The sequence below is a fragment of the Cryptotermes secundus genome, unplaced genomic scaffold (assembly GCF_002891405.2).
Source record: "Cryptotermes secundus unplaced genomic scaffold, Csec_1.0 scaffold247, whole genome shotgun sequence".
Lineage (NCBI taxonomy): Eukaryota > Metazoa > Arthropoda > Insecta > Blattodea > Kalotermitidae > Cryptotermes > Cryptotermes secundus.
Window position 1 is genome coordinate 2,495,065 of NW_019740656.1, and position 26,661 is coordinate 2,521,725.

The 26,661-nt window shown below is 40.0% G+C and overlaps 1 protein-coding gene across 2 annotated transcripts in view; it reads right to left on the reverse strand.

Annotated features, from left to right (window-relative positions):
- Positions 1-787: 787 nt before the first annotated feature.
- LOC111872405 overlaps positions 788-26,661 on the reverse strand; it is a 184,875-nt gene continuing 159,001 nt past the window's right edge. For both annotated transcript variants that reach the window (XM_023866264.2, XM_023866265.2), the window contains exons 5-13: positions 22,014-22,175; positions 20,456-20,830; positions 16,470-16,592; positions 7,853-7,990; positions 5,305-5,409; positions 4,392-4,544; positions 3,398-3,520; positions 1,891-1,992; positions 788-1,049 (exon numbers count right to left, since the gene is read on the reverse strand). In XM_023866264.2, the coding sequence (XP_023722032.1) occupies positions 918-1,049; positions 1,891-1,992; positions 3,398-3,520; positions 4,392-4,544; positions 5,305-5,409; positions 7,853-7,990; positions 16,470-16,592; positions 20,456-20,830; positions 22,014-22,175 (1,413 nt within the window). In that variant the 3' untranslated portion in view covers positions 788-917. The remainder of the gene's footprint in view (positions 1,050-1,890; positions 1,993-3,397; positions 3,521-4,391; positions 4,545-5,304; positions 5,410-7,852; positions 7,991-16,469; positions 16,593-20,455; positions 20,831-22,013; positions 22,176-26,661) is intronic.

The following is a 26,661-nucleotide window of genomic DNA, read 5'->3' on the forward strand; positions in this document are numbered from 1 at the left end:
GTTTTTTGGAGAAGTAGTGCATAGTGCGTCTTGAATGGGGTTCGCTCAGCCTCGTGATGATAACTGAGGGGCTATTTCAAGGAAATAGCGGCTCTGGTCTAGAAAACCGAAATTAACGTCCATGGGGATTTGTTGCACTAACCACGTGACATCGTCTATCCACAATAGTTGGCAATAAACTTCGCCGAGAAGCGGCGGTCTCAGTCAGTATAGTTCGCTTGTAGACTGAAATCATGGAGTTTGTCTGTTTGTCTGTCTGTCTGTCCAGTAAAATGCTGCTGGTCCTTGCCAGCAAGGTCTTTCTTAGTCTTGGGCCTACAGGACTCCCCCACTGATTTTGGTGTGTGTTTTTACACAACCCCAAGGTGCCTCCCCCAACAGCTCCTGACTTATATATGTGGTTGTTGCTGGTGACACATGTTTACGTGTTGCCTGGTAATGGGCATCTGTGTGATATTTCTGTAATTCTAACATTCTGTCACCATGTAATGTTGATCTGTAACTCAGGAATCAAGTACAAATGCACTAAAGAAACTAATTAACTACTGGAACATTTACCATATTGTATTAAGAGGCAGTAATGAATTCTGAGTTGTGTTAAGTCACATTCATTGTCAACAGGGTGAACATTCCTACTGTAGGGCTTTCAGCTGTTGCAGTTAAGTTTATCTGAAAATAAGCATGACAGCAGTAAATCTTCACCCCCCCCCCCAAGAAAATCCTTTCTGTGCCAATTGTTAGTATTAACAAATGTAAATATATCTGTGGATTTAATTTTTAAGAGAAGGACAGTATAATATTTATATATTTTACAACAATCTGTACATTACTGTATTGCAAAATACTTGTCATAATGCTAATATATATATTAAATAAATGAGACATTCACACTCGCACTATCACAGGCTGTGGCGACATCAGTTCCGGGTTTGCATCCCATTAATCATGATGTTTGCAAGGGCATTGCGCCGTCTCCTCCATGCGCCCATCCCTTGCGCATGGTACTGCAGCTGCCGGTACCACAGCTTGGTTCTTTCCCCATCCTCAGCCTGAAACAAACACATTGCAGCTAAATGTACTTAGTCCACATGACTGACTGACTAAGTACATGGAACTAAGTCCTCCTTGAGAAGACAACAGTTTTTTGACTACTCAAATAATTCTCAGCATTTTTTGGAACTCATATATGCATTATGTTTTATATTCTGGGACAAAACATCACACAGTTTGGTGAAAGTCAACTGGTGTTTCAGTGGAATATTTTGCCATCAGCTTCAGGGTCAGTGAATAAGCCACACAAGAAACTAGCATGAATCAGAGAACACGATTTGCTGGTATTCTGCTTGACAAATTCTTCGGCCCTGAAGATGGAGACAATATGTTCCTCCAAAACATCAGTTGACTTTCAAAGGACCACACAATGTTTTATCCTGGAAGACAAAACCCTTCATTCATTACCATGTTCACAATAGCCTGCCACTTTTCCCTAACCTGAACTAAGTGAATTAATAGTATCTTTAAGATCCACTTAATATTACCTTCCCATCTACATGTAGGTGTTCCTAGTGGTCTCTTCTCTTTAGGGTTTCTGACCAAAATTTTTCAAGCATTTCTCAATTTTCACATGCATGCTACATGTCCCACTCATCTTATCCCCTATATCTTCATCACCCTAATATTTTCAGAGGAGTACAGTTTCATTTGTATTGTCCTGTTACTTTCGCCCTCTTAGAACCAAATCTTCTGAGCACCCTGTTTGCGGACACCAACAATACATCCTCCTTTGTTACTGTGAGAGACGATTTCACCAATACAAACCGATGGTAACAGTGTGGTGCAACACATTTAATTCTCTTTGCAGGATACCTAATTCCAGGGTAATATGCTGACCTTAAAAATGAATGTGTCCTTAGAAATCAGCTCCTGGACTTCAAAATAATCTTCCCAGTCCACTTCGGAGCAAACTATACACTTGTCAAGGTACAGAGGTTCCTGAAATGTAAAAAGAAATATTGATGGATATATTTCACACTAAGCAATAAGAATATATGCAACAGATATTACCGATGTTATTCTGAATTTCAGACAATCCAGTTTGACTGGGAAGAAGTATACAGCTCATCCTCATTATGCACATGGGCTGTATTCCTGAGTGTATCGAAAATGAGTAAAACAGGAAATGCAGTGAACGGACATTGAATTATCAGCTGCATGTCCAACTGTCTGAACATGCATGACAGCTTCTACTGTGAATGTGGACACAACACTGATACTCCTCATGACACAGAAATAAAACCATGAATGTGTGAAAGTGAATAATAAAAGTGAATACGAGAGTCACCTGTATGCGTACATGATTTGACACTTTCAAGGCAGTTGTGTACAACAAAATATTCTCAGACAATAATCAGTGACGTGAAAATGGAAGTAGTATCCAATCACCAATATTTTGGAAACTGTCTTTGTCTCGATGATGAGAGATTAAGACAGAGAGACAGCGTCTGAAAGAATTAATGTGGGGCTGATCATCCATGAAGGATTCTTTGTAATATATTCATATTTATGATTATCTGTACAAATGTCCCTGTATGGGGAAGTAGAGGTACATCTTTATACATTCTTAACCATGGCCCTGGGTGGGGCGTGGTCAGTTTCGAAGCCTGGTCACTTTACTCCTGCGGAAACAATCTGTAGTATCAACTTTATATAGGGTGGGTGGCCCCAGAGCCAGAATGGATGCCGTGGAGAACTGAAAAATCACTGTCCCTCTTAGGAATTTAAGCCTACACTGACTGATGTACTCACATTGACATATTCACTGCACTGTGTCTAGAATATTTTTAACCATACATCATCATCATCATCAGACTGTGTCATATATGGTCATATCATTACTAAGTTATCGGAGGGTCGTGCCATAGCTCAAGCAGTTAGTCACTGGCTTCACACTGCAGCGGCGCGGGTTCGATCCCGGGTCTGGTCAAGTGGGATTTGTGGTGGACTAAGTGGCGCTTGGGCGGGTTTTCTCTGAATACTTCGGTTTCCCTTGCCAATCTTCATTCCACCAAATTCTCCATCATCATAATCACCCAGGGCAGGCTTCAATAGGCCAATCAGTGACCGCCGTGCCGAGTGGACCCAGTTGGACTCCACCCACCACTAAGTGAAGTTATTGGAGTCTATTTTTAACATACAGTAATAATAAAAACTGCCAAAACAGAGGTCTCATTCAACATACAGGACCTTTGTCCTCTAAGACTGTCTGCTCGGCATATGACATACCTTCAATGATGTTTTAGACAGACTCTAGCATTATTTTCATTATGATCATTATAATTTATCATAATCCTAGTTTATTCTTCCCGTAGACATCTTATAAATTCACATGTGAACTCACCCTGAGCTGTGTGTAGCGTCCACACTTCTCCTTCAGTAGCAGTAGAGTTGCCTCCCGCACACCAGTTCTCCTGGGGAACATGAGGACATCATCTGTGGGGTCAGGCCGGTAGTCTTCTGTTGGCTGTGAGCATACAAAATTCAGGCCTCGCCATTTATTGTCTGCTATCTGGTTCTCAACATTCCGAATGTCATGCTGTAACTTCAACATGAATAACCTCGCCATAAACATAAGAGCTTTGTCTTTACCCAAACATGAACATTCAGGAGGGTGTGGTCAAACAGAGTACCACTAATTTTATGTAGAGATCATGGTGATGGACATGGGTATGACAAGGAGGGAAGGGGCATAGGCATCTACCCCTTTCCCCATAGATTTATGGAGAATAACTCAGAACTGAGGAAGATAGGAAACATGAAGCTATTAATAACAAAAATTAAAAGTGTTGTGGCATGTAGCCCTGTTGCTAAGGAATAACAGTGAAATAAGCAACTATACAACTGCTGTTATGAGGCAGCAGCCTGTAAGCAGCATCAGAGGAACTGCGTTTTCTGAGCAGGCCATGCTACTGAACTATAGGCAACTATACTGACTGAACTAGAATCCGAATTCTCCACATGTCCAACCCTGGCAACTATACTGACTGAACTAGAATCCGAATTCTCCAGATGTCCAACCCTGGCAACTATACTGACTGAACTAGAATCCGAATTCTCCAGATGTCCAACCCTGGCAACTATACTGACTGAACTACCCCAGAAGAAGAAAGAAGGAGAAAGAAGTCTTAAAATGGACAAAGGCTGTTTAATTTTCATGAGAAGTATGCTGTTTCTTGTCATACCCAGATTGTTACATACAGAGTAAGAAAGCAATTATACCATGAAAACACACTCTAAAATCAGTAATAGCTCAAGAACTTTTCGCATAAAATGGAAGTATCAACACTGGCTATGACACTGCAGGCTTTGGCTAAGTTTTGAAGAAAGTTCCTTACCTTTCCATTTGTCACTAACAAGGCGTTGATTGGATTAAGCTTGATGGTACGTCCTTTCTTCCAATTACTGTCTGCTGGGTTTGTGTACAACAGCTTGCCTTCCATAGCAAACCTTACTTCATCATGGTTCCACTCCAAAATGTCCAGAGCCATCTATGGAGTGACACCAATGTTAATAAAACACAAAAAATAAATATGAGGCTTGTTTAAATGAAACCCAGTCAGGGATTGTTATGGTTGTAGAAGTAGAGCCAGTTGAAATCAATCCTCACGGACAGTGATGCAAGCATTCCATTGCCAAACTAGCAGATGGATCCCTTTGACAAATAATTCTCTATTCAGCTGCTGCTGCTGAAATCACTGCATCAATGAACACAGCTGATGATGAAAGTGTTTCATTTGATCAGTCCTCATGATAATAAAAATTATAAATTAAATATAAATTATAATAAAGTGATAAAGCATGGAGTATTCAGGCTGTAATTTGCATTCTTTGCATTTTATGAAGGTCTTACTCTCGTTTATTGCAAAAAATTCAGAATACAAATCTAATCAAAAGCAAAGACATTGCACTGCACAAAGACAAGAATTCTGTTACTGACAAATGTAATAAAAATTGCACAGCTGCTTATATATAACTAATGAATAAACTCTCTACAGTGATTGGTCGATGGGCTGTGTGAAGACGGGGTTAGTGTTCAACGTTTCTGAAGCTGTCTATGTTCCCATCATTAAGGAGTGATATCACAGTGGTCCTGTGACAAATATTAACAGGCACAACTGAGTAGGAAGTTTCCCTTCCTTACACCTGATGGTGGAAAATGTTTATTTTTGAAATGTTATAAAAAAGACAAAACATGTTGGACAATGTCCAATACTGTATTCATTACTACTATCCTAGTCTTGTGCCTACCTTCCTGAGCTTAATGTTTAACATGTCGGTTTCGCTACTGGACCTCCGGCCATTCATAATGGATATCCGTCGCCAGAGCCTGGTTGTACTGATATCTTTTGCCTCCTGTGAACACATATACAAAATTTAGTGTGAAATAAATATGATTTGATGGTTTGGTGCATCCATAGGTTGCGGAAATAACAGACAACATATGACACCCAAGTGTTCTGACTGTGAATTTGTAAAGACATTATTGTCAGTGTAGAAATTCTGAAAGCGTTAAGAGTTTACAGTATGACTGGATACATGAATACATACAAATATAAGGCAGGAAATTACAGGCAAAGGATTGAAGTGCCCTTTGTATTGACAAGAAGGGATGGGGAGGAAGTAGTGAAATAGCAAACATGGAAGAAGGGAAATAGATAAAAACAAAGAGACAAGAACACGATTTCTCGCCATCTACAACAACATAAAATCCAGACTTAGAAATAGAACTTCTATTGCATATATAAGCAATGACATTTACATCTGAATTTATATTATGCTACTGCAAAATATTATTATTTTACTGTGGGTCTTCCTATTATTCGTATGCATCAATTTCATGCCACACAGAATTTCTAGCATACAATCCATCACACAGTTTTCAATAACTGACAGAAAATCCAGGAACTTTTATATTCATTCACTTTAGGGACACTTCACATCATAAAATATTCTTCCTCTCATGAAGAGTCAGAAAATCTATGCTTATTATATTTTGATAACAGGAAGTGACTAAATATCTTTTGGTTGAAAATCACTTCTTAGAATTGTTCATTGTTTCAAGTTCCTATAACAATCAATGATACCATTAAAATGTATATAGAATGAGAACATGGCCACGGAATATGAGCAAAAACAAGAGTGATACAAAAGAAGGAATTTGTACACCTTTCTAGAAAGGTAAAAATGTTTACAACATTCTCTCATTTAGTAAATTTGATCAGACCTGTGGTTTTCATAGTAAACTGTGGTCCTGTTGGCACAAGTGGCATAATTTCTGATTTGTGCCCATGAGATTTCCTGTATAAATTTGGGGAAGAACACCAACTACCTTGACTGAGGATTCTGCACTTTTCCTCAAGCCTTCCAGGAATATATCAGGAAATTAACTGTAACCATTTCATCTCACATCCTTTCCAGTCCACTATTTACTATTATCAAGTAATTTAAAGCCATACAGCGTGAGTTATTGAGAGCATCATTATACAAAATACAAATAAATAAACACCCTGTAATCTGGAAAGTAGGTATCAATGTTTTGGAGGAATATCTGCCTACATCTTCAGGGTAGAAGTGAATACAGAGACAATATTCTTCTCCTAAACAACACAGTGTCATGACACAGAAAACCACGATATGAAAAGAAGTTCCATATTTTTAGTACCAAATTATCTCCCACACATTGCTGAATATAAATGTTTTTATATCTCATTTTTGAGTTACAATGTATTATCAACATACACGTATAACCTGAATTAGACATAACATAAATCACAAAGTGTCAAATTTAGAAGGTCTGAATTCCTTCCATGAATTTTGGTTGGATACCTATGGTTGAAATTATTATTACAAATACGAAAAGATGAAATTATCATACACAGGGTGTTTCACGACTTTAGGGCATAACTGCAGGAGGTGATTTCCTAGGTCTTTGTGATCAAAAAAGTTCATATAAACATGTGTCCGATTTTGGACGGTTACGGAGTTATGACCGTTTTAAACTCAGAATAGAAGGTAACGATTACTGACAATAAACGGAACAAAATAATAAACCAGCATAATACATGATACATTTAAAGTATGAATGTAAAGTTAACTTCGTGAAATTACCTTAATTTCAATTTATTGGTGCTTAAAGCTGATTTTCGAAAATGCCACTGCCAGTCACAACACAAGCTGCCGCTCGGTTGTGAACTGTGCAGGACATACCAACCCACCACGCCTTAGGTAGCTCTCAAGTGTCGAGATAACGAGAACGCTCTGTCTGTAGCTGGCTAAAAATAGCGACCCGCCAGCTGACAGACAAGGTTCACACAAGGGCATGTACGGGAATGAAAAAACGGTCATAACTCCATAACCGTCCAAAATTGGACACATGTTTATATGAACTTTTTTGATCACAAAGACCTAGGAAATCACCTCCTGCAGTTATGCCCTAAAGCTGTGAAACACCCTGTATACATGGATGAAGAAGAGTAGCCAAGGGTGGGATGGAATTATGAACTTACAAGCACAAAAATAATATCACTGAGAAATTAGAAAAAGGATTTTGAGGATATTTGACTCTGTAACCATTCTTGTATTCTTTAATATTGCACTTGTCTCTTTGGATGGATTCAGTGCTTACACAAGATTACTCCACCTAGGCATATGGTTCAGGGTTTGAACATGGAACTACATCTATTCTAAGCTGTGTTAATACATATTTCAAACTGAAAATTTACCACAGTGTCTCAGAGAAGGTAGGGTATGGGAAATCCATAGAGCCCTGTAAATTCAATAGATTTAGCTGGGTTACCGAGTTCATATGCTCCAGATGTAGCTCAATCTTATGCTGTGACTGACGGAGAATTTCCCGACTCTCGTGGTGAGCTGGAGTCACTTTGTGCAACCGTGCCAACAGGAGTGGATACTTGGTCACTCTCTGTACTGGTACCTGCAGAAAATAGACAACATTATACACAGTCTCACTTTGATACATAGTCTGTCATCCACAACAACACAAAAAAATGGTACTTAATAATAATAATAATAATAATAAACTTCTGAAATGTTATGAAGATTATGGTTGTCTGGGATGTGATGCCATGTCATTTGACAGACAGTTACCAAAATTCTAGAGAAATATGTTGCCCAACTTTTAGAGCCAAAACAATGGTACCTATCTACCATATAACACCAAATCACATTCCAGAAGTCATCAATCTTCATAGTCCCTGCTTTCAGGACCTCAAATATCACAGTGACCAGAAACGGTGGTGTACATTTGCTCATTTCATGCTTCTCTGGTGGATTCATGTTGAAGTTGGTTCTGGTCTTCTGTCCAGCATTGTTCAGATGTAGGAACTATTTCTGGCATTTCAAACATGAACTGGGCGTGTACAGCTATTCCATTGAGCATTTATTTGTATGCAGTTTATTTCAAGACACTATCAGTAACAACACTGTGTAGGGATAAGTGATAGGATGCAAAGGATTTGGAAGGGTGCACTTATGGTCTGATCAAGGTACTATCACAGCATTTGTCTGGAGGAACTGAGGAAGCTCACAAAAAGCTTCATTCAGGATGACTGGTTTCCCGGCCGACATGCGACCTGAATACCTAACACGAGTATACAGTGTTATCATTGCACCAACCAGGTCAGTGTCAGTAGTACAGGCAGATATTTCCCTGGGGGGGTTAAGCGATATCAGAATGAAGATAACGCTGTCTTGGATTTGAGGTTTGCACAGAGGTGACTGTGAAACATATTATCTACTGGAATGTGACACAACGTGGTGTTGTGGAAGTCCAAAATTTTCAGGACAGTATATTCTATCACCCATACTTCACTGTGTGATATTCCTCATGTCAAAAATTATAAGTACGTCATTCACAAGTTCTTTCTCTACACTAATAAAGCCAACACAATATGTGTACATTAGATGGTATAAGCCCAGTGGTTACTGTATGTAACACTTGCATTAACATACCAAAACTCGATATTCTTCTCACAGAGTATATTTGTGTGTTCCATATGGTTTTCATAATAAAAAGCGACTGTTTCCCTAAACAGCATTAATTGGCTTGGCTTTGTAGCGGAGACTTAATGTGTTTCCGATGAGGTATGAACTGAATTTTTATATATTATTTAGAAGAGATTCATTATTTAAAGTGAAGACTATAGAATTAATAACATTCTAATGCTGAAGTTAATGTTTTGGAGCTACTGCTTCGTATCTGTTAAGTTCAAAATTCGATCATTTGCCCGAAACCACTTATCATTTCCTTCAGTCCATGACAAATGTTGGATTAGAACCTTAAAATAGGCCACGACCATGTTTTTCCACATTCTTCTGAGTTTAACATTAACAATCACCTTTCCATTTGTCACTATAGTACATAAACTGTGTGGCTGAGGAAGCAGCCTGAAATAAAATATAAACAAGAAACATATATACAACCTCTTTATTAACCATCACAACACAACAAATATCAAGGTCAATGCCCAGCTGCTACATATATAACTTCTGTTTTATATAATCTGATTATTTGTATTTTTTTATGTCAAGTGTTTTATATGATTAATAGTATTGTATCCAGTTTAACAGTACTGCAGTTCAGTGGTGTTTAACCATGTATTTGCCTGATGATGGCTATTGATAGCCAAAACATGTAGCAGAGCCGTAGTTGGGCACTGACCTTGATATTTGTTGTGTTGTGACGGTTAATAAAGAGGTTGTATATTGTAACACAACAGAATGCATGAAATAATAATAATAAAAAAAGGAAACATATATGTCACCTCAAAGAAATTTAAACGTTTGAGGGAATAAGAATTTCTCTTTGAAACTTCGTAATCATTGTGTTGGTCACATGTTAAATTGCACTAAATATGACCTAAAAGTCTGTGAAGATGGTACATAAGTACAATGACAAATTTTCTGAAAATCATACATCATTGTAATTTCTAATTGAAACGACGTTTAAGAACCTGCAGAGAGGGGTTAACTCCATCACTTGGGCTCAACTAAGCAGGCTTCTTACCTGAGGACATAGAGTTCGGTCTCCGAAACGTGGTTTTAAATACAAATTAGGATTGTTGCGATAATAAAAGGTATATAATAAATTACATTGTATATAAGTGCTGTGTTGCCTCAATTTTTCTTACGAACCATAATATTTATTTTTAAACACTATCCCCCAACGAAAAGAAGGCCTGTCCATATGTACTGGAGAAGTTGAAAATACCGGTAACATTTTCAGATGACTCACCAAATTAGATGGTAGATTGAAGGTCACTGTATCCTTTAATTAACATTAAAATGGTGAAGTGTCGATAGGCTGTATCCACCATTTAACACGCCTTCTCTTCGTTACAGAATCGCATTTCTATCCTAGAATCCCGTCTTAGTGTTGAGAACTTCCTAGAGTCACTAGGTTTCCACTACTAAGAAAGTCATTTTCAAATTAACTGGCTAGGCGCAGAAAGGAGATCAAACTTCTTACCTTGCTGTACAGTGAATTAGTCAGTGAATTGCCTGTAAGGTACCTCTTCTTATAACTTCGTTACTTATTCTACTACAACCTAATGTCACTTCCCATAATTCAACACTAAAAAACTTTCCACTTTGCTGATAAGTGCGGAAATTGAGTACTTCAAGTTGCTGTTCTGTTAAGAGGCCTCGCAAGGATGTAGAAGTGTTTCTCTGGGGTTGACTGTGAACTCACTGATACGCTGAATTATGTTCGATTAAAATGTCACGGAACCGAATGATAACCTAATGACTTCATCTCAAGTCATCCTCTATTAATCGCATTAAAAAATAAACGCTGGTGCGTTCTGGGTTTGCTTTCCGGTGTTTCTTATGGAACGCTGATTAATATGTTTTCCTATTAATTGTAAACAGAAAGATTGTGATATAAATATATTTATTTATGGTTTATTTAAGAATACTATCATAACTTAATTTATATAGTAGAAAGATTCAGTGACTAGTGAATAATGAATTGGAAAGGATGTGAAAGGAGGCGGCCGCGGCCTAATTTAGGGCACTAACTCTGAATCTGTCCTGAGGAACGGCGGAAAGTGACAAGAAACGCGTCAGGATAACCAGTGCCCCAGCGGAAATTCGAACGAAGCACCTCCCAAATGCGACTCTGAAGCGTTACCGTCATACCAACTTGTTCGGTTCTTTCTTTCGCGCGAACTTCAACTCAAATTTCATCATTCTTCTTGTTACTTTCCCATATGGGCAGTATACAGGGCAAATGACTGTGATGACGAAAGGGCCAGTCTCAAGAATCTGACGGGGCTATAGGCCTACTTTTTGAGCCCCTCCCCTTCCCTCTGAACATGGAAAGTGGTTTTTGGTATGGCGTTTGCCTATCTGTACGTCTGTCTGTCTCTGTGTGTATGTATGTAAGTATGTGTGTGTTGTAATGTAATGTAATGTAATGTAATATAATGTATTTATGTATGTATGTATGTGTGTATATGTGTATGTATTTCTGTACGTATGTGCGCCTCGCTAGCGCCTAAACGTTGAACGAACTTTATTCATATTCAGAACCAAGTGTTCCTGCATTCATAAGTGAACATTCCAGACCCCCAAAATGGGGGTCTTCAGATGGGCACGGAAATGCGAAATGGCGAGTTTCTTGAAAACGGTTCGAAACATTTCGAGTATGCTGACCGCCACCCTAAATAAAGCTGCACAAGTGGTACCCTGAGGAAAATAACAGTTCACTCGCTAGGGGGGCCGAAATGCGAAATTCGATTTTGTCTAAATTGACACGGATTTGGTTGTTGTTCGATATTCAGTAACCAGCAATGGTCTACCATGAAGCAATCGATTTAATTTCCAAGGTTACGTGGACAATGTCATTGACGTGTAAGGAAGTGCGTGCAACGTCTCGGCGCCATATTTTTTATTTTCTTGTAGTTTACTTAGCAGTGCTGTCAGTGACCTGAGGCTATACTGCGTTGATTGGTTGGATAAGTGAATCATGAATTGGCAAGGATATGGAAGGAGGTGATCGTGGCCCAATTCGATGTAGTATTTCGGAATTTAGCTGGAGGGACTGAGGAAAACTATAGGACCTCAAGCAGGATAATCGGGCTCCCGACAGAAATTCGATCCAGGCCCGTATGGGATATGGGTCAAAAGCAGTAGGATCGTTAGGCAGAACATGACAAAGAACTTGGCAGGAGAAGGCGAATCCTTCTACCAGAGTTTGCCAGAGAGACAAGCAGAGGGGGTCAGACTCTCCGTAAGGTCGAATGGCAATGTCCTTGCTCGTACTCTCTTTTCTGAAAACATCATTACACAGGATTTTATTGGATATCACGCATGGAGCTTAGCCCTTCTTGGAAAGCCGCCAATTGTGCAGCTACTCAAGAACATCCAAGGATTTTATGAAACCCGAAAGTTCATTACCGTGTTCAAAAGAGCCCTCCACTGGTCTCTATCCTGAACCAGATCAATCAAATCCATACCATCCCATTCTATTTCTCTAAGATCCATCTTAATATTTTCCACACACCTACGCCTTTGTCTTCCCAGTGGTCTCTTTCCTTCTGGCTTTCTCACCAATATCCTACATGCATTCCTCTTAGGATTTTATTATATAACTCTTTTATACCCTAAAAATATTAAATTAATTTGTGAACTGATCTAAAAACATGAGCCGATTGTCTAAAAAATATGGGAACCTCAACATCTATGGGCCTCCACGGCCTGTTACAGGGATACCTTTACTTTACTGATCTAACAAACTAACAAACAAGAACTAATTTGAAAGCAACAGACAACATCTGAACGGGTCACAATGAAGGTAACTCTTCTGCCTGAGCGGATGGAAATATATGGCGTGTAGCCTAGATCACAGCTGACCTGGCAACTCCCACAGCGACACGTTTTGAAGGTGTTCATTCTCAAATGCCGAAATGTATTCGTATGTGTTGCGTCTTCGTTTGAAAGCTACCATGCTGTTTGCAGTGCGTGGTGGAAACCCAAACCATCATACCGGAGTTCTAGTTATAGGACTTGTCTTCTGCGAGGTTGCTTGTGACGTAGTTTCAAAGATGTCTGAGACAGACTTTATCATCCACAAGTTATTGGTCTCTCGTTACAACTCGGTCGGTTTTGTATTCCGAACACACGGGAACTATGAGGCCGCATGAAACAATGTGAGAGGGGTGGGTCCTTGACACACTACGGTACATAAACACCGCGTCACATGTGCGTGCAAGACAGTGCTAACAGCCCAGCAACTGACCAAAGGCTGGGTGGGAACTTCAGCCAAACGTGTATTTTTAATGTACCACAGTATTCATCGGGGGCACGCGGTAGCATAATTGATTGGGACAGTATGCTACAAGTCGGAAGGTCGCGGATTCGATTTCCGATAAGGTTGTCGGATATTTCATTTGACCTAATCCTTCCAGCCGCATTATGGCCCTGGGGTCGACTCAGCCTCTAACAGAAATGAGTACCAGGAATATTTCTGGGGGTTAAGGGCTGCTGGCGCCATCTGTAAGAAAATGTGGGAGCCTCGACATCTCACAACCCTATAGGCCTCCACGGCCTGTTACATGGATAGCTTTATTTTCTTACAGTGATGATTGAGTAGAGGTCTGTTGTACTTGGCACTTCAGATTGAATAACTGCAGGGCTCCTGTGAGTAATGCAATGGCAAATCGGGTTCCATGAAATGACGAAAATTTTGGAGGATAATTTAAAACTATTGCCTTGTCGAGAAGGACTCCAATCTATGGAACTGAGTAGATCGTTAGTTATTTACATCTTGTGGTATGTGACGTGTAGGTTGGTAAATAGATTCCAACATTTTTTAGGAACCTTCTGCCCCCATTTTCAGGGTAGAAAACAGCGATCTTTTATTATTGCTAGTGGGGTGGGACTAAGTCCTTTGCACTGAGGCCACTTCTGGCCTATTGTACCAGCCCCAGATGATAGGTGAGGGTGATTGTGGAGCAATTCGTGGAATGAAGATTGTCAGGGGAAATCGAAGTACTAGGGGAAAACCTGCCCCAGCGCCACTTTGTCCTCCACAAATTCCACTTGACCAGAACCGGGATCGAACCTGGGCCGCTGCTGTGGGAAGCCAGAGACTAACCGCTTGAGCTATGGCGCGGCCCCTGAACAGTGATCTTAGAACAGCGTCAGTAAATGACATCCCATATCAAACCGAAGGTACCTCGCAAGTTATGATGGTATCAGTATCTAGAATGGAGGATAATATTAACCTGGATCTTAGAGGCTACGTGTCGGTGGAAGGCCCTTTGGAATACTGTAATAAACCTTCAGTTTAATAAAATATTAAAAATTCTTGAGTTGCTGATCCACCGGCGGCTTCTCAAGGACTCAGTTTAACGGAGTGCAGTTAGTTCCCGGGATGCTGAACATATCGGTTCATGAGATGGAACGAGGGATGAATAAAAGGTAAAATGTCTCAGTGCTTAATTAATTAGGCACTGCGCCATGAAGGCGTATGGGGGAGTGGGTGTAGAGATTCTTGACCTCGGCACTAGTTGGACGTGAGTGGTTGGCTTCACACTCCGACCGATATACCCCAGAGGAAAGGGTCCCGGTACTCAATGAATAGGAGGCTGAGCGGACCCCAGAACCGGTCTGGACGCTGGGAAGAAGAGAAAAATCTTGCCCCTACCAGGACTCGAACTTCGACCTCTCGATCGTCCAGCTCGTAACCAGTCGCTATAACGGCTGAGTTATCCCGGCGATGAACTGGAAAGGACTCATGAAGAGACGGTCCGGCCTAATCGAAATTTGGTTGGTGATACTGAAGAGAATCACGGAAGACCTCAGTTTGGATAGTTTGTGTCCTAACCGAGATCTGAAATGATGACGTTGCTAGTAGAAGTCTGGAGAATTACCGCTACGCGAACCTGCTCACTGAAATCTCAGAATTTTGATATGGTAATATTTGTTTTTTATTCCATCCGAAACCTAGAGATATAAGCGCTAACAAAATGATTATACGTTGCAGTTTTAACTCCTGTTTCTCATGAACTGCTACCAGTTTTTACTGCCGTTCCACAAACTTCTCCATTCGATCTTAAGATCGCGTGCCTTCTAGCGTTTCCCAGGCATGTTTCAGCATAACATGGCCGGCAGTTAGGCGCACGATAGTTCATCAGAACTATTTGCATTGTAAAATAGAGCCAGAGGCGAAGCCATGCGACTGGCCTGTGGAGCTCAGTTTGTTGAGAGCCTTAATTTCTGGCCCCTTTATTATATTCCGTCTGCTATGGGAGGAAGGGTGCCTCATCTTCAGCTAATGATGCAGAATATTACGTCATCAATACACACTTTTTTCTTTTCCTTTGGCGCTACAGCCCTCATTTTGGGCCTAGGCCTACCTCCATGAAACTCTCCGTTTCACTTCGGTTTACTAGATCTTAGACATACGGCAGGACTCCTTGGGCACGTGATTAGCTCGTCGCAAGGCCTCTACCTGTACACAAACATCCATGCCCTGAGTGGAATTCGAACCCACGATCCCGGCTTCCGAGCGAGCGAAGACAGTGCATGCCTTAGACTGCTCGGCTACCGTGACCGGCCAATAGACACTTACTAGTATCAAATTAATTCACAATCTCACGTGCAACACGTCTTTCTGCAAAACTTACTAAAATTTATTCATTTAAAAGTTTTACGCGTCATATAATTTTTAACTTATTAAAATTATTCACAACATGTTTCGACCTGTGAGGTCTTCATCAGTTTTTTAAAATTATACATTTTAAATGAGAAAACTGCTGTGCTTCCATTTCGTGGATTTTGGCGGTTACTATGCGGTCCCTTCTATGTGCACGTACATTCGAAGCGGCAGGTTGTGCTGCCTGTTGTGTTACTCAGCACGTCCATCTTGCTAATGATACTAGATTCCATTTGCAACATACTTGCAGTATTAACACACCAATTGGAAATCCAACCATAATTACACAGGACCTTACTTTCATAAACTTGCCTACCCGAGGCATGACGTACTCTCTCTTGTAGACTGGACGGATTATACACGGTGAATATGGTTTTGATACGTCACTGGAGTATTCCTTCTGTATCAAGTTCAGACATGTACACAAATGTCACATGTCACACATGTCATAATATGTTGGTTAATAATAATAATTATAATAATAATAAACCCTGAATTATTATTACATTGCTTTTTCACAGAAATCCTCACAAAATTTTAGTATAACCCTATCACAGAAAAATGGTCCACTCTTTGTTATTATGGTCACTCATTATTATTTAAAAACATGCAGATAAAATGTTATGAAACGTATGGTATAACTTATGATTTCTGGAATTCAAATTTCTCGTTCCCAAATGCCGAAGATTAATATTTGCTGGGAATTTTGAAACAGTAAGTTCTACTGACTTACCATGAGGAAGGAGTTGAGATTCATACGTCTGAGGACAGCATTTTCCATCTGTGACACCCTGAGGAATATTCGTAGCAGCTCCTTTTCTTTCTCCAGGTTTGCAAGCAGCAGAGAAGCTGCACCCTGCATAAGACGGACAACTTACATATTGGATTTGATGTTCCCACCACGGTGACTATGAAGAGTAAGTGCTCTGTCTTGTAACACTGAGTAGTTTAGAGAGAACATATTGCCTACATCTTTAGAGTCAGACAGCTCAGCTTGCTGTCTGCTTCTGCTGGTTTCTTGTTTGTTTTACTCTTCGACCATGAAGATGTAGGAAATATGTTCCTCTGAAATGTCAGGTTCTCTCTCAATAACATGCACCGTACTCTTCAACTTATATCTCAGACCAGGGTTTTCAGCTTCAGACTACTGATACCTACCTTTAAGCCATTATAGAATAATTGATTTTTTTTTCCAATTCACCAATACAAAAATTTATCCTACAGTAAGCATATAATCTAGAGTAGTACTACTTCTATAATATTCTAAGATATTTATTAGGTGTCACATAAAATCAATTGAAAAATTACTTGGAAAATATAGCAATCAATTTTAGTAAAGTTATTTTGATAAGAACTACTGTGTTCCTCTTTAACAAATGGAAACTGTTAACATATATTCTAGGGAACAGAAGGTTTGTGATGGATTGCATGCAGTCTGAGGGTTGGACATCCCTGGCTTAGAGCAATGGATTTGAAACATTTCACGCCTTATACTTCCTGGAAACAGTAAAACAATTCCCTGGATCTCATTGAGGAATAATTTGGAAAATGAACAATAATCACTTTTATATCTGCCATACACATTAGCTACGCACTTGAGCCAGTTTAAAATAGTAAATAGATAATTTTTTTAATGGCAATGCTGAAAATGAGGGTCAAGCTGCTTTGATACCCCTAGGGGTACAGGTATCGCAGTTTGAAAACTGTTCCTCAGAGCATTTACAATATCTACTGACTGTTATAAAACATTTCTGAATTTACAACATCTAAAGCAGCAACTTTACAGAAGATGACAGTCTTGTTTGTGCAACAAGATTGCTGGCATGGCAGTCTTGGTTTCCTTTGCATGCTGAAATCAGAAACTAGTAACCTTAAAATGATGACACAATGCTACGGTCACTATCTGACAACACAGCCTCAAAAATATTTTAGACACAGTATACACAGCAAACTGCACAATAACTTTAATTTTTATAGGCTAGTCCACTATTTTTTCATGTGTCTTGACTTAACAACTCTTCATAAAAATGCAGTGATTCAGAGGATCAAAGTAAATAACAGTGTAAAAATTAACTTCTTGGTTCCATTGCATATTATTGGGAAAACAGTTTAAGTTATTGTTCCACTGAATAACATATGGCATCAGAGTGCTTAGTAATGTTTACAATGCATATAATATTGTTCTAAAAAATTACATGTTTTCAGCTCAGTATAAATATTCCTCAGGAAAGCAAAGGACTCTAACCTGAAGTTCATATCAAGCATGAAAACATCACTGTTGAGTTTCTGTCTTCAGAAATAATGACATTATAACGTACAGTTATGAATCTGTTTTGTGTTACAGTCTCTGTTTGGTTCTTTGTACCATGTGGATGTGGGTAGTGTTACTGATGTTTCAGGGGTACCGACTGCCTCAATCTCCAGAAAGTGACTCAGTGTTCATTTACAGGTATATAGGTTTTGATCCAACAGACTCATGGGGATGCCTGGGGGTCCAGTCTGAACACCAACCTCAATTATCTCCAATGTTTCTCTAGGACCAAAATCTTAAAGGCATTTGTCTGGATGGATAGAGAAAAACCAAGAAATCCTCAGTCAGGAGAGACAATGTCCTGACGAAGATTCATACCCAGTACTGCCTGAATGCAAGTCTAGAGCATAGCACTAGACCAACCTGTTTGGTGGTAGGTGAAGTTGTGTTGCAAGAAAAGAACAACCATTTACATCATCTTACAACATCATCTCTGACAAACAACTGCCAGCACAATGCAAGATCCATTATTCTAAGGTAACATAAAAGTGGACAAGACATAAAAACCTATGCATATGGACTCCAAGTGACCAGAGTGCAGACAGTAGTCAGCAACCTCATTGAAGTGTGAATCATTCATGGTCAAAGACCCCATATATTCAAGTCATGTGACTTGTGACCAAAGAGCTTACTTCTTTTGTGGTTCATTTTATGATGCTGTCAGTAGACAGACTGTGCAGCATCCAGCAATAAAATATCTGATGAATTTTGAATTTGAAACGTATGGAAGAAACTAGTTATGACTTCATTGAGATACTGTCCTGAAATTTGTCTGGAAGGACCAAGGGAAACAATCAAGATATCCTGTGCCCTGGGAAACGTTTGAATCAGTAACCTCCTAAATATAAGTATATGGGCGTTACTGCTATGGCAACCTGTTTGATCAACAAAATATTTAAGAAAAGTAAAGTAATCCTTGTACTAAATATGAAGCATGTCATGAAGACAACTTTTGCTGAGGTTGTCACGTGATCAGCGCAACAGTGTTCTATACTGGAGCCTTTTTTCCTTGACATAGCTCCTCAGTTATCCCCATGAGGCTGAGTGCATCCCGTTCAGACCCACTACTTATCAGAAAATCTTATAGCACCGGGAATCGAAGCCAGGACCTCTGGATCTGTAGCCAGGAACTCTGGCCACTAAACCACAGAGGCGGTCACTAACTTTGCCAAGAAGCGGCGGTCGCTCAGTCGGTATAGTTCACTTGTGGACTACAGGCCACGGAGTTTGTTTTTTTGTCATGAAGACATAAACCTTGTCTGCTCCATTTCAATCAATGACCCAACCACTTGAAGCTCTTCCTCCTAATTTCTGCCACCTGGGCTCACATTTGCATAAAATGCACATAGGTCATTTCTGTAAATGTAGAGCTATTTTTAGTTTTAGGAATGGTATACCTTATTGAATGTGATGGGGTGCGACACATGATACTTATAGAAGTACCTGGGTTATTCATGTACATGTAAAGCTATTTTTAATTGGAGGTATAATATATCTCATTAAGTATGATAGGGTACATCACATGCTGCTGCTCAGAAAGTATAAGTCATTCTGTTGATTAAAGAATTTTGGCTTAGGGTACAGCAGACCCCATAGCAAATATCGTGGGAATGTCATAACCCATTACAGGTAGTCCTCCATTTGTGAAAGTAATCATTTCGTGAAAACTGTTCATAATGTGAAAACCTGTAAATAGAAGAGGACATTCCTGTTCATGATTTGTTTATTCCGTCTTGCAGTGCATACACTTATCTATCTTCTTCTCTCACTTTCACTACATGTTTCGGCATAAGAATGCCATCTTCAGGTGCTACTCAATTCACGTCAAACTAGTACATTGTATGCCTTGTCTTCACTTTAAAATAACTAAAATATATGTCCATCATATATATTGACAAATGTCAATCGTAAAAATATTAAAACTGTTCAGGGTTCCCGATCGCTACGTCGTATCTTATTACGGCAGTCCTGTTCATCCTACTCTGTTGGAGCTCTTCTTCCCTATCGTGTATATTGTGTTTCTGTTGCGTCTTGTTCTCGCGACTGCGTGCGTTATGCTGTTGGGTCTGCTGGGTATGTGTGTGTGCAACAGGACGCTAAAATATAACATTGAGGACATTCCTGTTACTTTACATGTAAGAGTTATTGAACTTAAAGTATGCTGTAGTGAAAATGTTGTCCGTTAAGTGAAAAGTAGATATAAATCAATATGCTTCATTGTAGCAAATATTCATAAACTGAGTGTTCGTAAAACAAGGGATACCTGCGTATGTGTCACTCCTCGGCATGTATAACAATTTTGGACCTGGGGTATGATACTTCCCAAGGCCTACCCATTTGGTTTGTTCGCTCTCCTGGGTACTAAGCATTCTCTGGATGTCCTTCTACGACTATTTCTATCCACTTACCTGTCGTATGCAATAGGACTCAAAGGCATGAAGCATGGGAGACGCCTCCAGAAACAGTTTCCCAATGTTGACTGTCAACAAATCTTCATCTCCCTGCTCCAGGGCAATCTCCATATTATCGCGGAGCTTCTCTGCCAAGGCAGCATTGTGTTCAAGAAGTTCCTCAACGTTCAGGAAGATGGCATTTAGCTGGTCAGGTGTTAGCAGGCCTGCCACAAGCATTGGTCTATAGAACTCATCCATGATAATATGGAGGTCCCGACCATATTTCTCCTCTGTTTCGACAATCTCTATGATTATTTCCTTTCTTTCAGCTCGCTTCTTTCCACACTTGCGGCACACCAGAGGAGCAAACATCACACCACTGTCAGTAACCTGATGAGCAACAAGTAGAATTCATGAACCACAGGATATTGTCATTCACAGAGCAACTTAGTTCAAGGAGCAATGCTTCAGACATCTATTCACAAAGTCATCAATTTGAATCTCAGCTGGAAAACCAATGTCTTCATTTAGGTTCGTTGTTTTTTCCCTTTCAATCCCTCCCAGCAGATGTTATCAACGCTACAAATTAGGCCATGACCACTTTCAAAACTTTCCAATCCATTATTCACTATTATTAAAATATTCAGTGCTATATAGTAATAATCTAAGCTGCAGATAGGATCATCAAATAAATTACAAATAAATTAATGAAATATCCATACATGTGGGAGCTCTTGACCACAAAAACAATTTGCACAAATATATATATTTTTTTGGTATACCTATCAAACACAACACTCAACAAAATAACTCACTTTCACTCTCTCATGTCAACTGTGCTTTTATTGGATCACATTATAGCATGTAATATATGAACCCACATAAGAATCACAATTCAATAATTTAAGACTTGTAAACTGTATCACCTGACGATGGCTCCATGAGAACTGAAACATGTTGTGACATTATACTTTAATCAAATAGAACTCAGATGACACAATAGAGTGAAAATGAGTTATTTTAATTGATTGCTGTGCTTGACAGGTACGCCAGAAAACATACATACGTACAGTGATAAACACACAACAGGATGTATTCCATGAAGATAATCTACACAAAACCTGACATATTTCTCATGACTGACTGACTGACTGACTGACTGACTGACTGACTTTGCTAACTAACCATTTAAGCAACTAATATAGCAGAGTATACAAAATTCCATAATTTTCTAAATTATTTATTAGGTGTCATATGATATCAATAAGAAAATTATATACAATATTTTGTGAGAACTTTTCCTACAGCTTTTCTGATGATCCGCCTCCTCTTTGAAGCAGAACAAAATCCTGACACATATATTTGGGAATAGGAAAGTGTTCTCATGGGCTGCATGAAAACAACTGAAGACATCCATGCAGAGCTTGACAGCCCTGTCCAAGGTTATATATTATGAATGTAGGTCCCATTCCAACTTCGTTCCCAAATTTCGGGTAAGAAACCCAAAATCTAATACATCTATTAAATATCAGGCAAAGACATAAAATAATGCAAAATAAGTTGCACCAGGCACCTGTGTCTCAACTGGCTGGTCACAATCTTCACAGAGATGTTGCTGGTCTTCCCGGATGCTACTAGCAGGTCCACAGTGCTGCCATCTACTGCGGCTGGATTTGCTTGTTTCTGAACCCACTCCTGAATCATTTCTTTCAATTTCAGCTGAACTCTTCCGCACCTGCAAACAATTACACATAATAATATTACTGAAACTGAGACTGTATATACTGTGAAGGCAGCACTTACCCTTTTCCATGCTCAGCTTTGAGGTCTAATTAATACAGTGTATCAAAGGAAGTGTATAAGAAAAGTACATAACCTAACTTTACGTTACTTCAGATGCTCTAACCTAACCTGATTTACACTAGGCTAGCCTCACCTAAACTCACCTGTTAAGGCAAGTACGTCTGTAGAACCGTAAGTGTTAAATGAGTTTAGAGGTACAAATACCACCCTTGAAATACAAAGGACGACATAGAGAAGGATTTTTTGTCATAATTTTCGGTTAGGAAATAATACATTGGTCAATATTAGCACTGGCAGATTTCCGTTAACTACCTTAATCTTTTCGATTCTATCAAAACTGGCGGTAAGGCCCAGTCGCCCAACAATGCAATGGTCACATTTTCTCAGGGAGTAATGAGGCCGGAACGTGAAGCTAACCATTTACTTCCATTTAGTGCAGAAGTTTATAACGGAGCTACACATCCACTACCCCATACTTACTTACATACTTACTTATGGAACTGAGCCCTTCTTGAGGAGCCGCCAATTATGCAGCCACTCAAGAATTTCCCAGCATTTTATGGAACCTGAAGGTTCATTACCATGTTCACAAGAGACTTCTACTGGTCCCTATCCTGAGCCAGATCAATCGAATCCATACCATCACATCCTATTTCTCTAAGATTTATTTTAATATTATCCACCCACCTACGCCTTGGTCCATGTGTTTTCAAAACTTGGTGTTTAATTAAGTACCAGAATAACATTAGTCTGAGTTATGGAGAGTGTCTTTAAATTAACTACAAAAAGTAAATAAACATATCATACAGGTCACACTGGCATATCAGCAACAATTCGGTCATCTGGAAAGAACATAAATGCAATCCCCTTTTTACCCCATTTGTCATGTTGTTCATATTTTTTCCCTCCGCAACAGATACGCATTGACGTTACAGAGGTGAGCAGGGACATTTTTTGCCTATTTATTTACTGGTGTAGCACCCGTTGAAAATTCAACGGGAAGGCTCATCGTTTGTTACATTAGCTTTCGTACTAGTAAATTTCTCTATTTTCTCCCATATTCCTTCCCAGTGCTGTTATGGAATGACGCGTAAATGGCGAAAATTAAAGCCACCTCCCACGAATAACACACACAAATAGTCAATCTAAATCATCTCCTTTACATAGTATACTAAACTTGACACCGGAAGGTCGCGGGATCGAATCCCGATGAGGTGGAATTTTTCAATTTACCTAATGCTTCCAGCCTCACTATGGTCCTTGTGTCGACTCAGCCTCTAACAGAAATGAATATCAGGTATATTCTTGGGGGGTAAAGGGCGGCCGGCGAGTAAGGCTGACAACCTTACCGCCATCTATGAGCTGATTGTCTAGAAAATGTGGGAACCTCGACGTCTCACAACCCTATGGGCCTCCACGGCCTGTTACAGGGATACCTTTACTTACTTACTTACTTACTTACTTACTTACTTACTTACTACACTTGACATATTCATATGGAAACATTACCAATATTCACAGAATAGACACGATGCAATGAAGCAAAAACCTGTTTGCTCATTCGTGACCTATTACGTAAATAGTGTTCATGATGTGTTAACGTTCGACAAGTCGTTGCTATGGTAACCCGTGATAACAATAACGAATCTAGTACAAAAATTTGATGTGCGTATAGTGGGATATTATTTCCTTCTCTTCTCAGGTTACACACCCAGGGCACACCCAGCCTCCTATCCAATGGGAACCGAGGGCTGTTCCCCCGGGGGTAAAGCGGCTGGGGAGTGAAGCTGACAACTCACCTCCATCTAGTGCTGAGGTCAACAATGGTTGAGCTATACCTCCACTCCCCCATAAGTCTTCATGACACAGTGCTTAATTAATTAAGCACGGGAACAAATTTATGTATGCATTCACTGACAACATTATCAGTAACTCAGATTAAATAACGCCGAAAATTATGATAAACAGTAACTAATTAATTGCAGGGATAAACAAGGAAGCTGTTGCAGCACAATTTGAAGTATTACCCCATCAGTTGCTTCGAGGAGTTAGAAGAAACACGGATAACTCTGGCAGAATAGGATCAGGACTCAGGTTTCAAACCCCGATCTCCCGCATAGGACTCACGAATGCTACCCACTCGACAGCAACGTATGCATAGTGAACACCCCGTATATGCTGTAGTTCATGACCGTTATAAATGAATTAGGAACTTAAACTCCGACAGCCGGTCGCAGTGCTTCAGAAGAATCAACCTGAAGACGCGGTTGACTAACCACGCGTGAGATCCGAGCCAGGCAAAGTGACCGAGATAGATACGGAATGTTCGAGTAGTACAGTCATACTCCGTTTAAGGTTAACCTCGTTTAACGCTCTTTATTTTGGGACTAAATTTTGTAAGAACCGGTCACGGTGGTCGCGTAGTCTAAGGCTTGAACGCTGGGATCGTGGGTTCGAACCTCACTCAAGGTATAGATGTCTATGCAAGTTTACTGTGTGTGTAGGGTGAGTCCTTGCGACGGTCTAATCCCCCGCCCAAGGAGTCCTACCTAATATGTATAGGATTAAGGAGGAGAAAAAGAGGCCCAAGTCCATAAGGGCTGTAGAGCCACAAGCAGACATAGTTTTCATAAATTACAATATTAAGAACTATTTCCATAACCAGTATATTCAAATGACCCCGGATATCGCTGATTCAGTTACAACTCTCTTTTCCGAGAAAGTGTATTATACAGATTTTTGTGAGTAAAATGTGTCTTGTAGTTGGTGCAATAATTGTGAGTAATTTTCCATTTTCAAATTAATCTTTACTCTCGTTAATGATGAAATCTACACTCTGCAACCTAACCCATTATGTCTATCGGTAAAACTGCGAACTAAGAGTATGCACAATCACCCACTTATTTTTACAAACCGAGAGTAAGTGTTAATGAGAAAACAGTGTTTATATCGAAGTGGAGGGGTCACTGAGAAAGGTGATGTAACAACATTTTATAACTCTCTGTCATGTCTATATTTCCCTGTGTACAATGTGTGCTGGGCTGTGCATGGGAACTATGAGTGAGTAGGGCCGCGCCATAGCTCAAGCGGTTAGTCGCTGGCTTCCCACCGCGGCGGCCCGAGTTCCATCCCGGGTCTGGTCAAGTGGGATTTGTGGTGGACAAAGTTGGGCTGGAGCAGATTTTCTGCGAGTACTTCGGTTTCCCTTGCCAATCTTCATTCCACCAACTGCTCCACAGTCACCCTCACCTATCATCTGGGGCTGGTATAATAGGCCAGAAGTGGCTGTTTCAGCGGGAGTAAAGCGGCCGGGGCGTGAAGCTGATCATTCACCTCTAGCTAGCGCCGAAGTCAAGAAAATGTGGATCTATACATCCACTCCCCCATACGCCTTCATGGTGTAGTGCTTAATTACTTAAGCACAGGAACAAATTAACCTTCTATTACGCCCCCCCCCCAAACTGTAAATCCGCCACTGAACACAGATACAACTTAATTTGTCTTCATTTGCTTCCATGCCTGCACTGAATACATTTCGACCACAGAATTTCCCATTTTGTACTCCTAAATACCTCCAGTAATCACTGAGCAGCTTAGGTTTTGAAGTAAGGTTATCAATTTTTTTTAGGATGGATTCTCTTTTCAAAGGTTCAAAATAACAACGGCAAACATGTGTTGCTACCAAGTGTTAATGTATAAGCATTAAATTCGTTACACTTAAACGGCCGTAGTCCTTAACGATATGTTTTTGCATGCAATACAGAGAGTCATCATGCCAGGGGCAAAGAAAAAGTGTTCTGAAAGTGACGTGAAAGTTGCAGTCCGACGAATTTCAGGGGGCGGGTGGACATTGTGCAAGGTTTCGAAGGAATCTCACAGCGCTCTGAAGGAAAGGCTGTTATTCTCATGTCCGGAGCCAATAATGAAAGAGGCAACGCCGTTTCACGTGACCTCGAAAGACGACACTGAATTAATTAGCTACACAACTGAGATGCAGTTCATTGTTTTCGGGTCTCATGCAACAGATTTGGCGCGTATGTGTCTAGCATTTACTTACTTACTTACTCATGGAGCTGAGCCCTCCTTGTGGAGCCACCAATTCTGCAGCTACTCAAGAACTTCCCAGCACTTTATGAAACCCAAAGGTTCATTATCGTGTTCACAAGAGCCTTCCACTGGTCCCTATCCTGAGCCAGATCATTCCAATCTATACAATCCTATCCTATATCTCTAAAAAACATTTTAATATTGTCCACCCAACTACGCCTTGATCTTCCCAGTGGCCTCTTTCCTTCAGGTTTTCCACCAATATCCTATATGCATTCCTCTTCTCCCCCATTCGTGCCACATGCCCTGCCCACCTCATCTTCTTTGACTTGCTCAGTCTACTTATACTTGGAGAAGAGTACACGTTATGA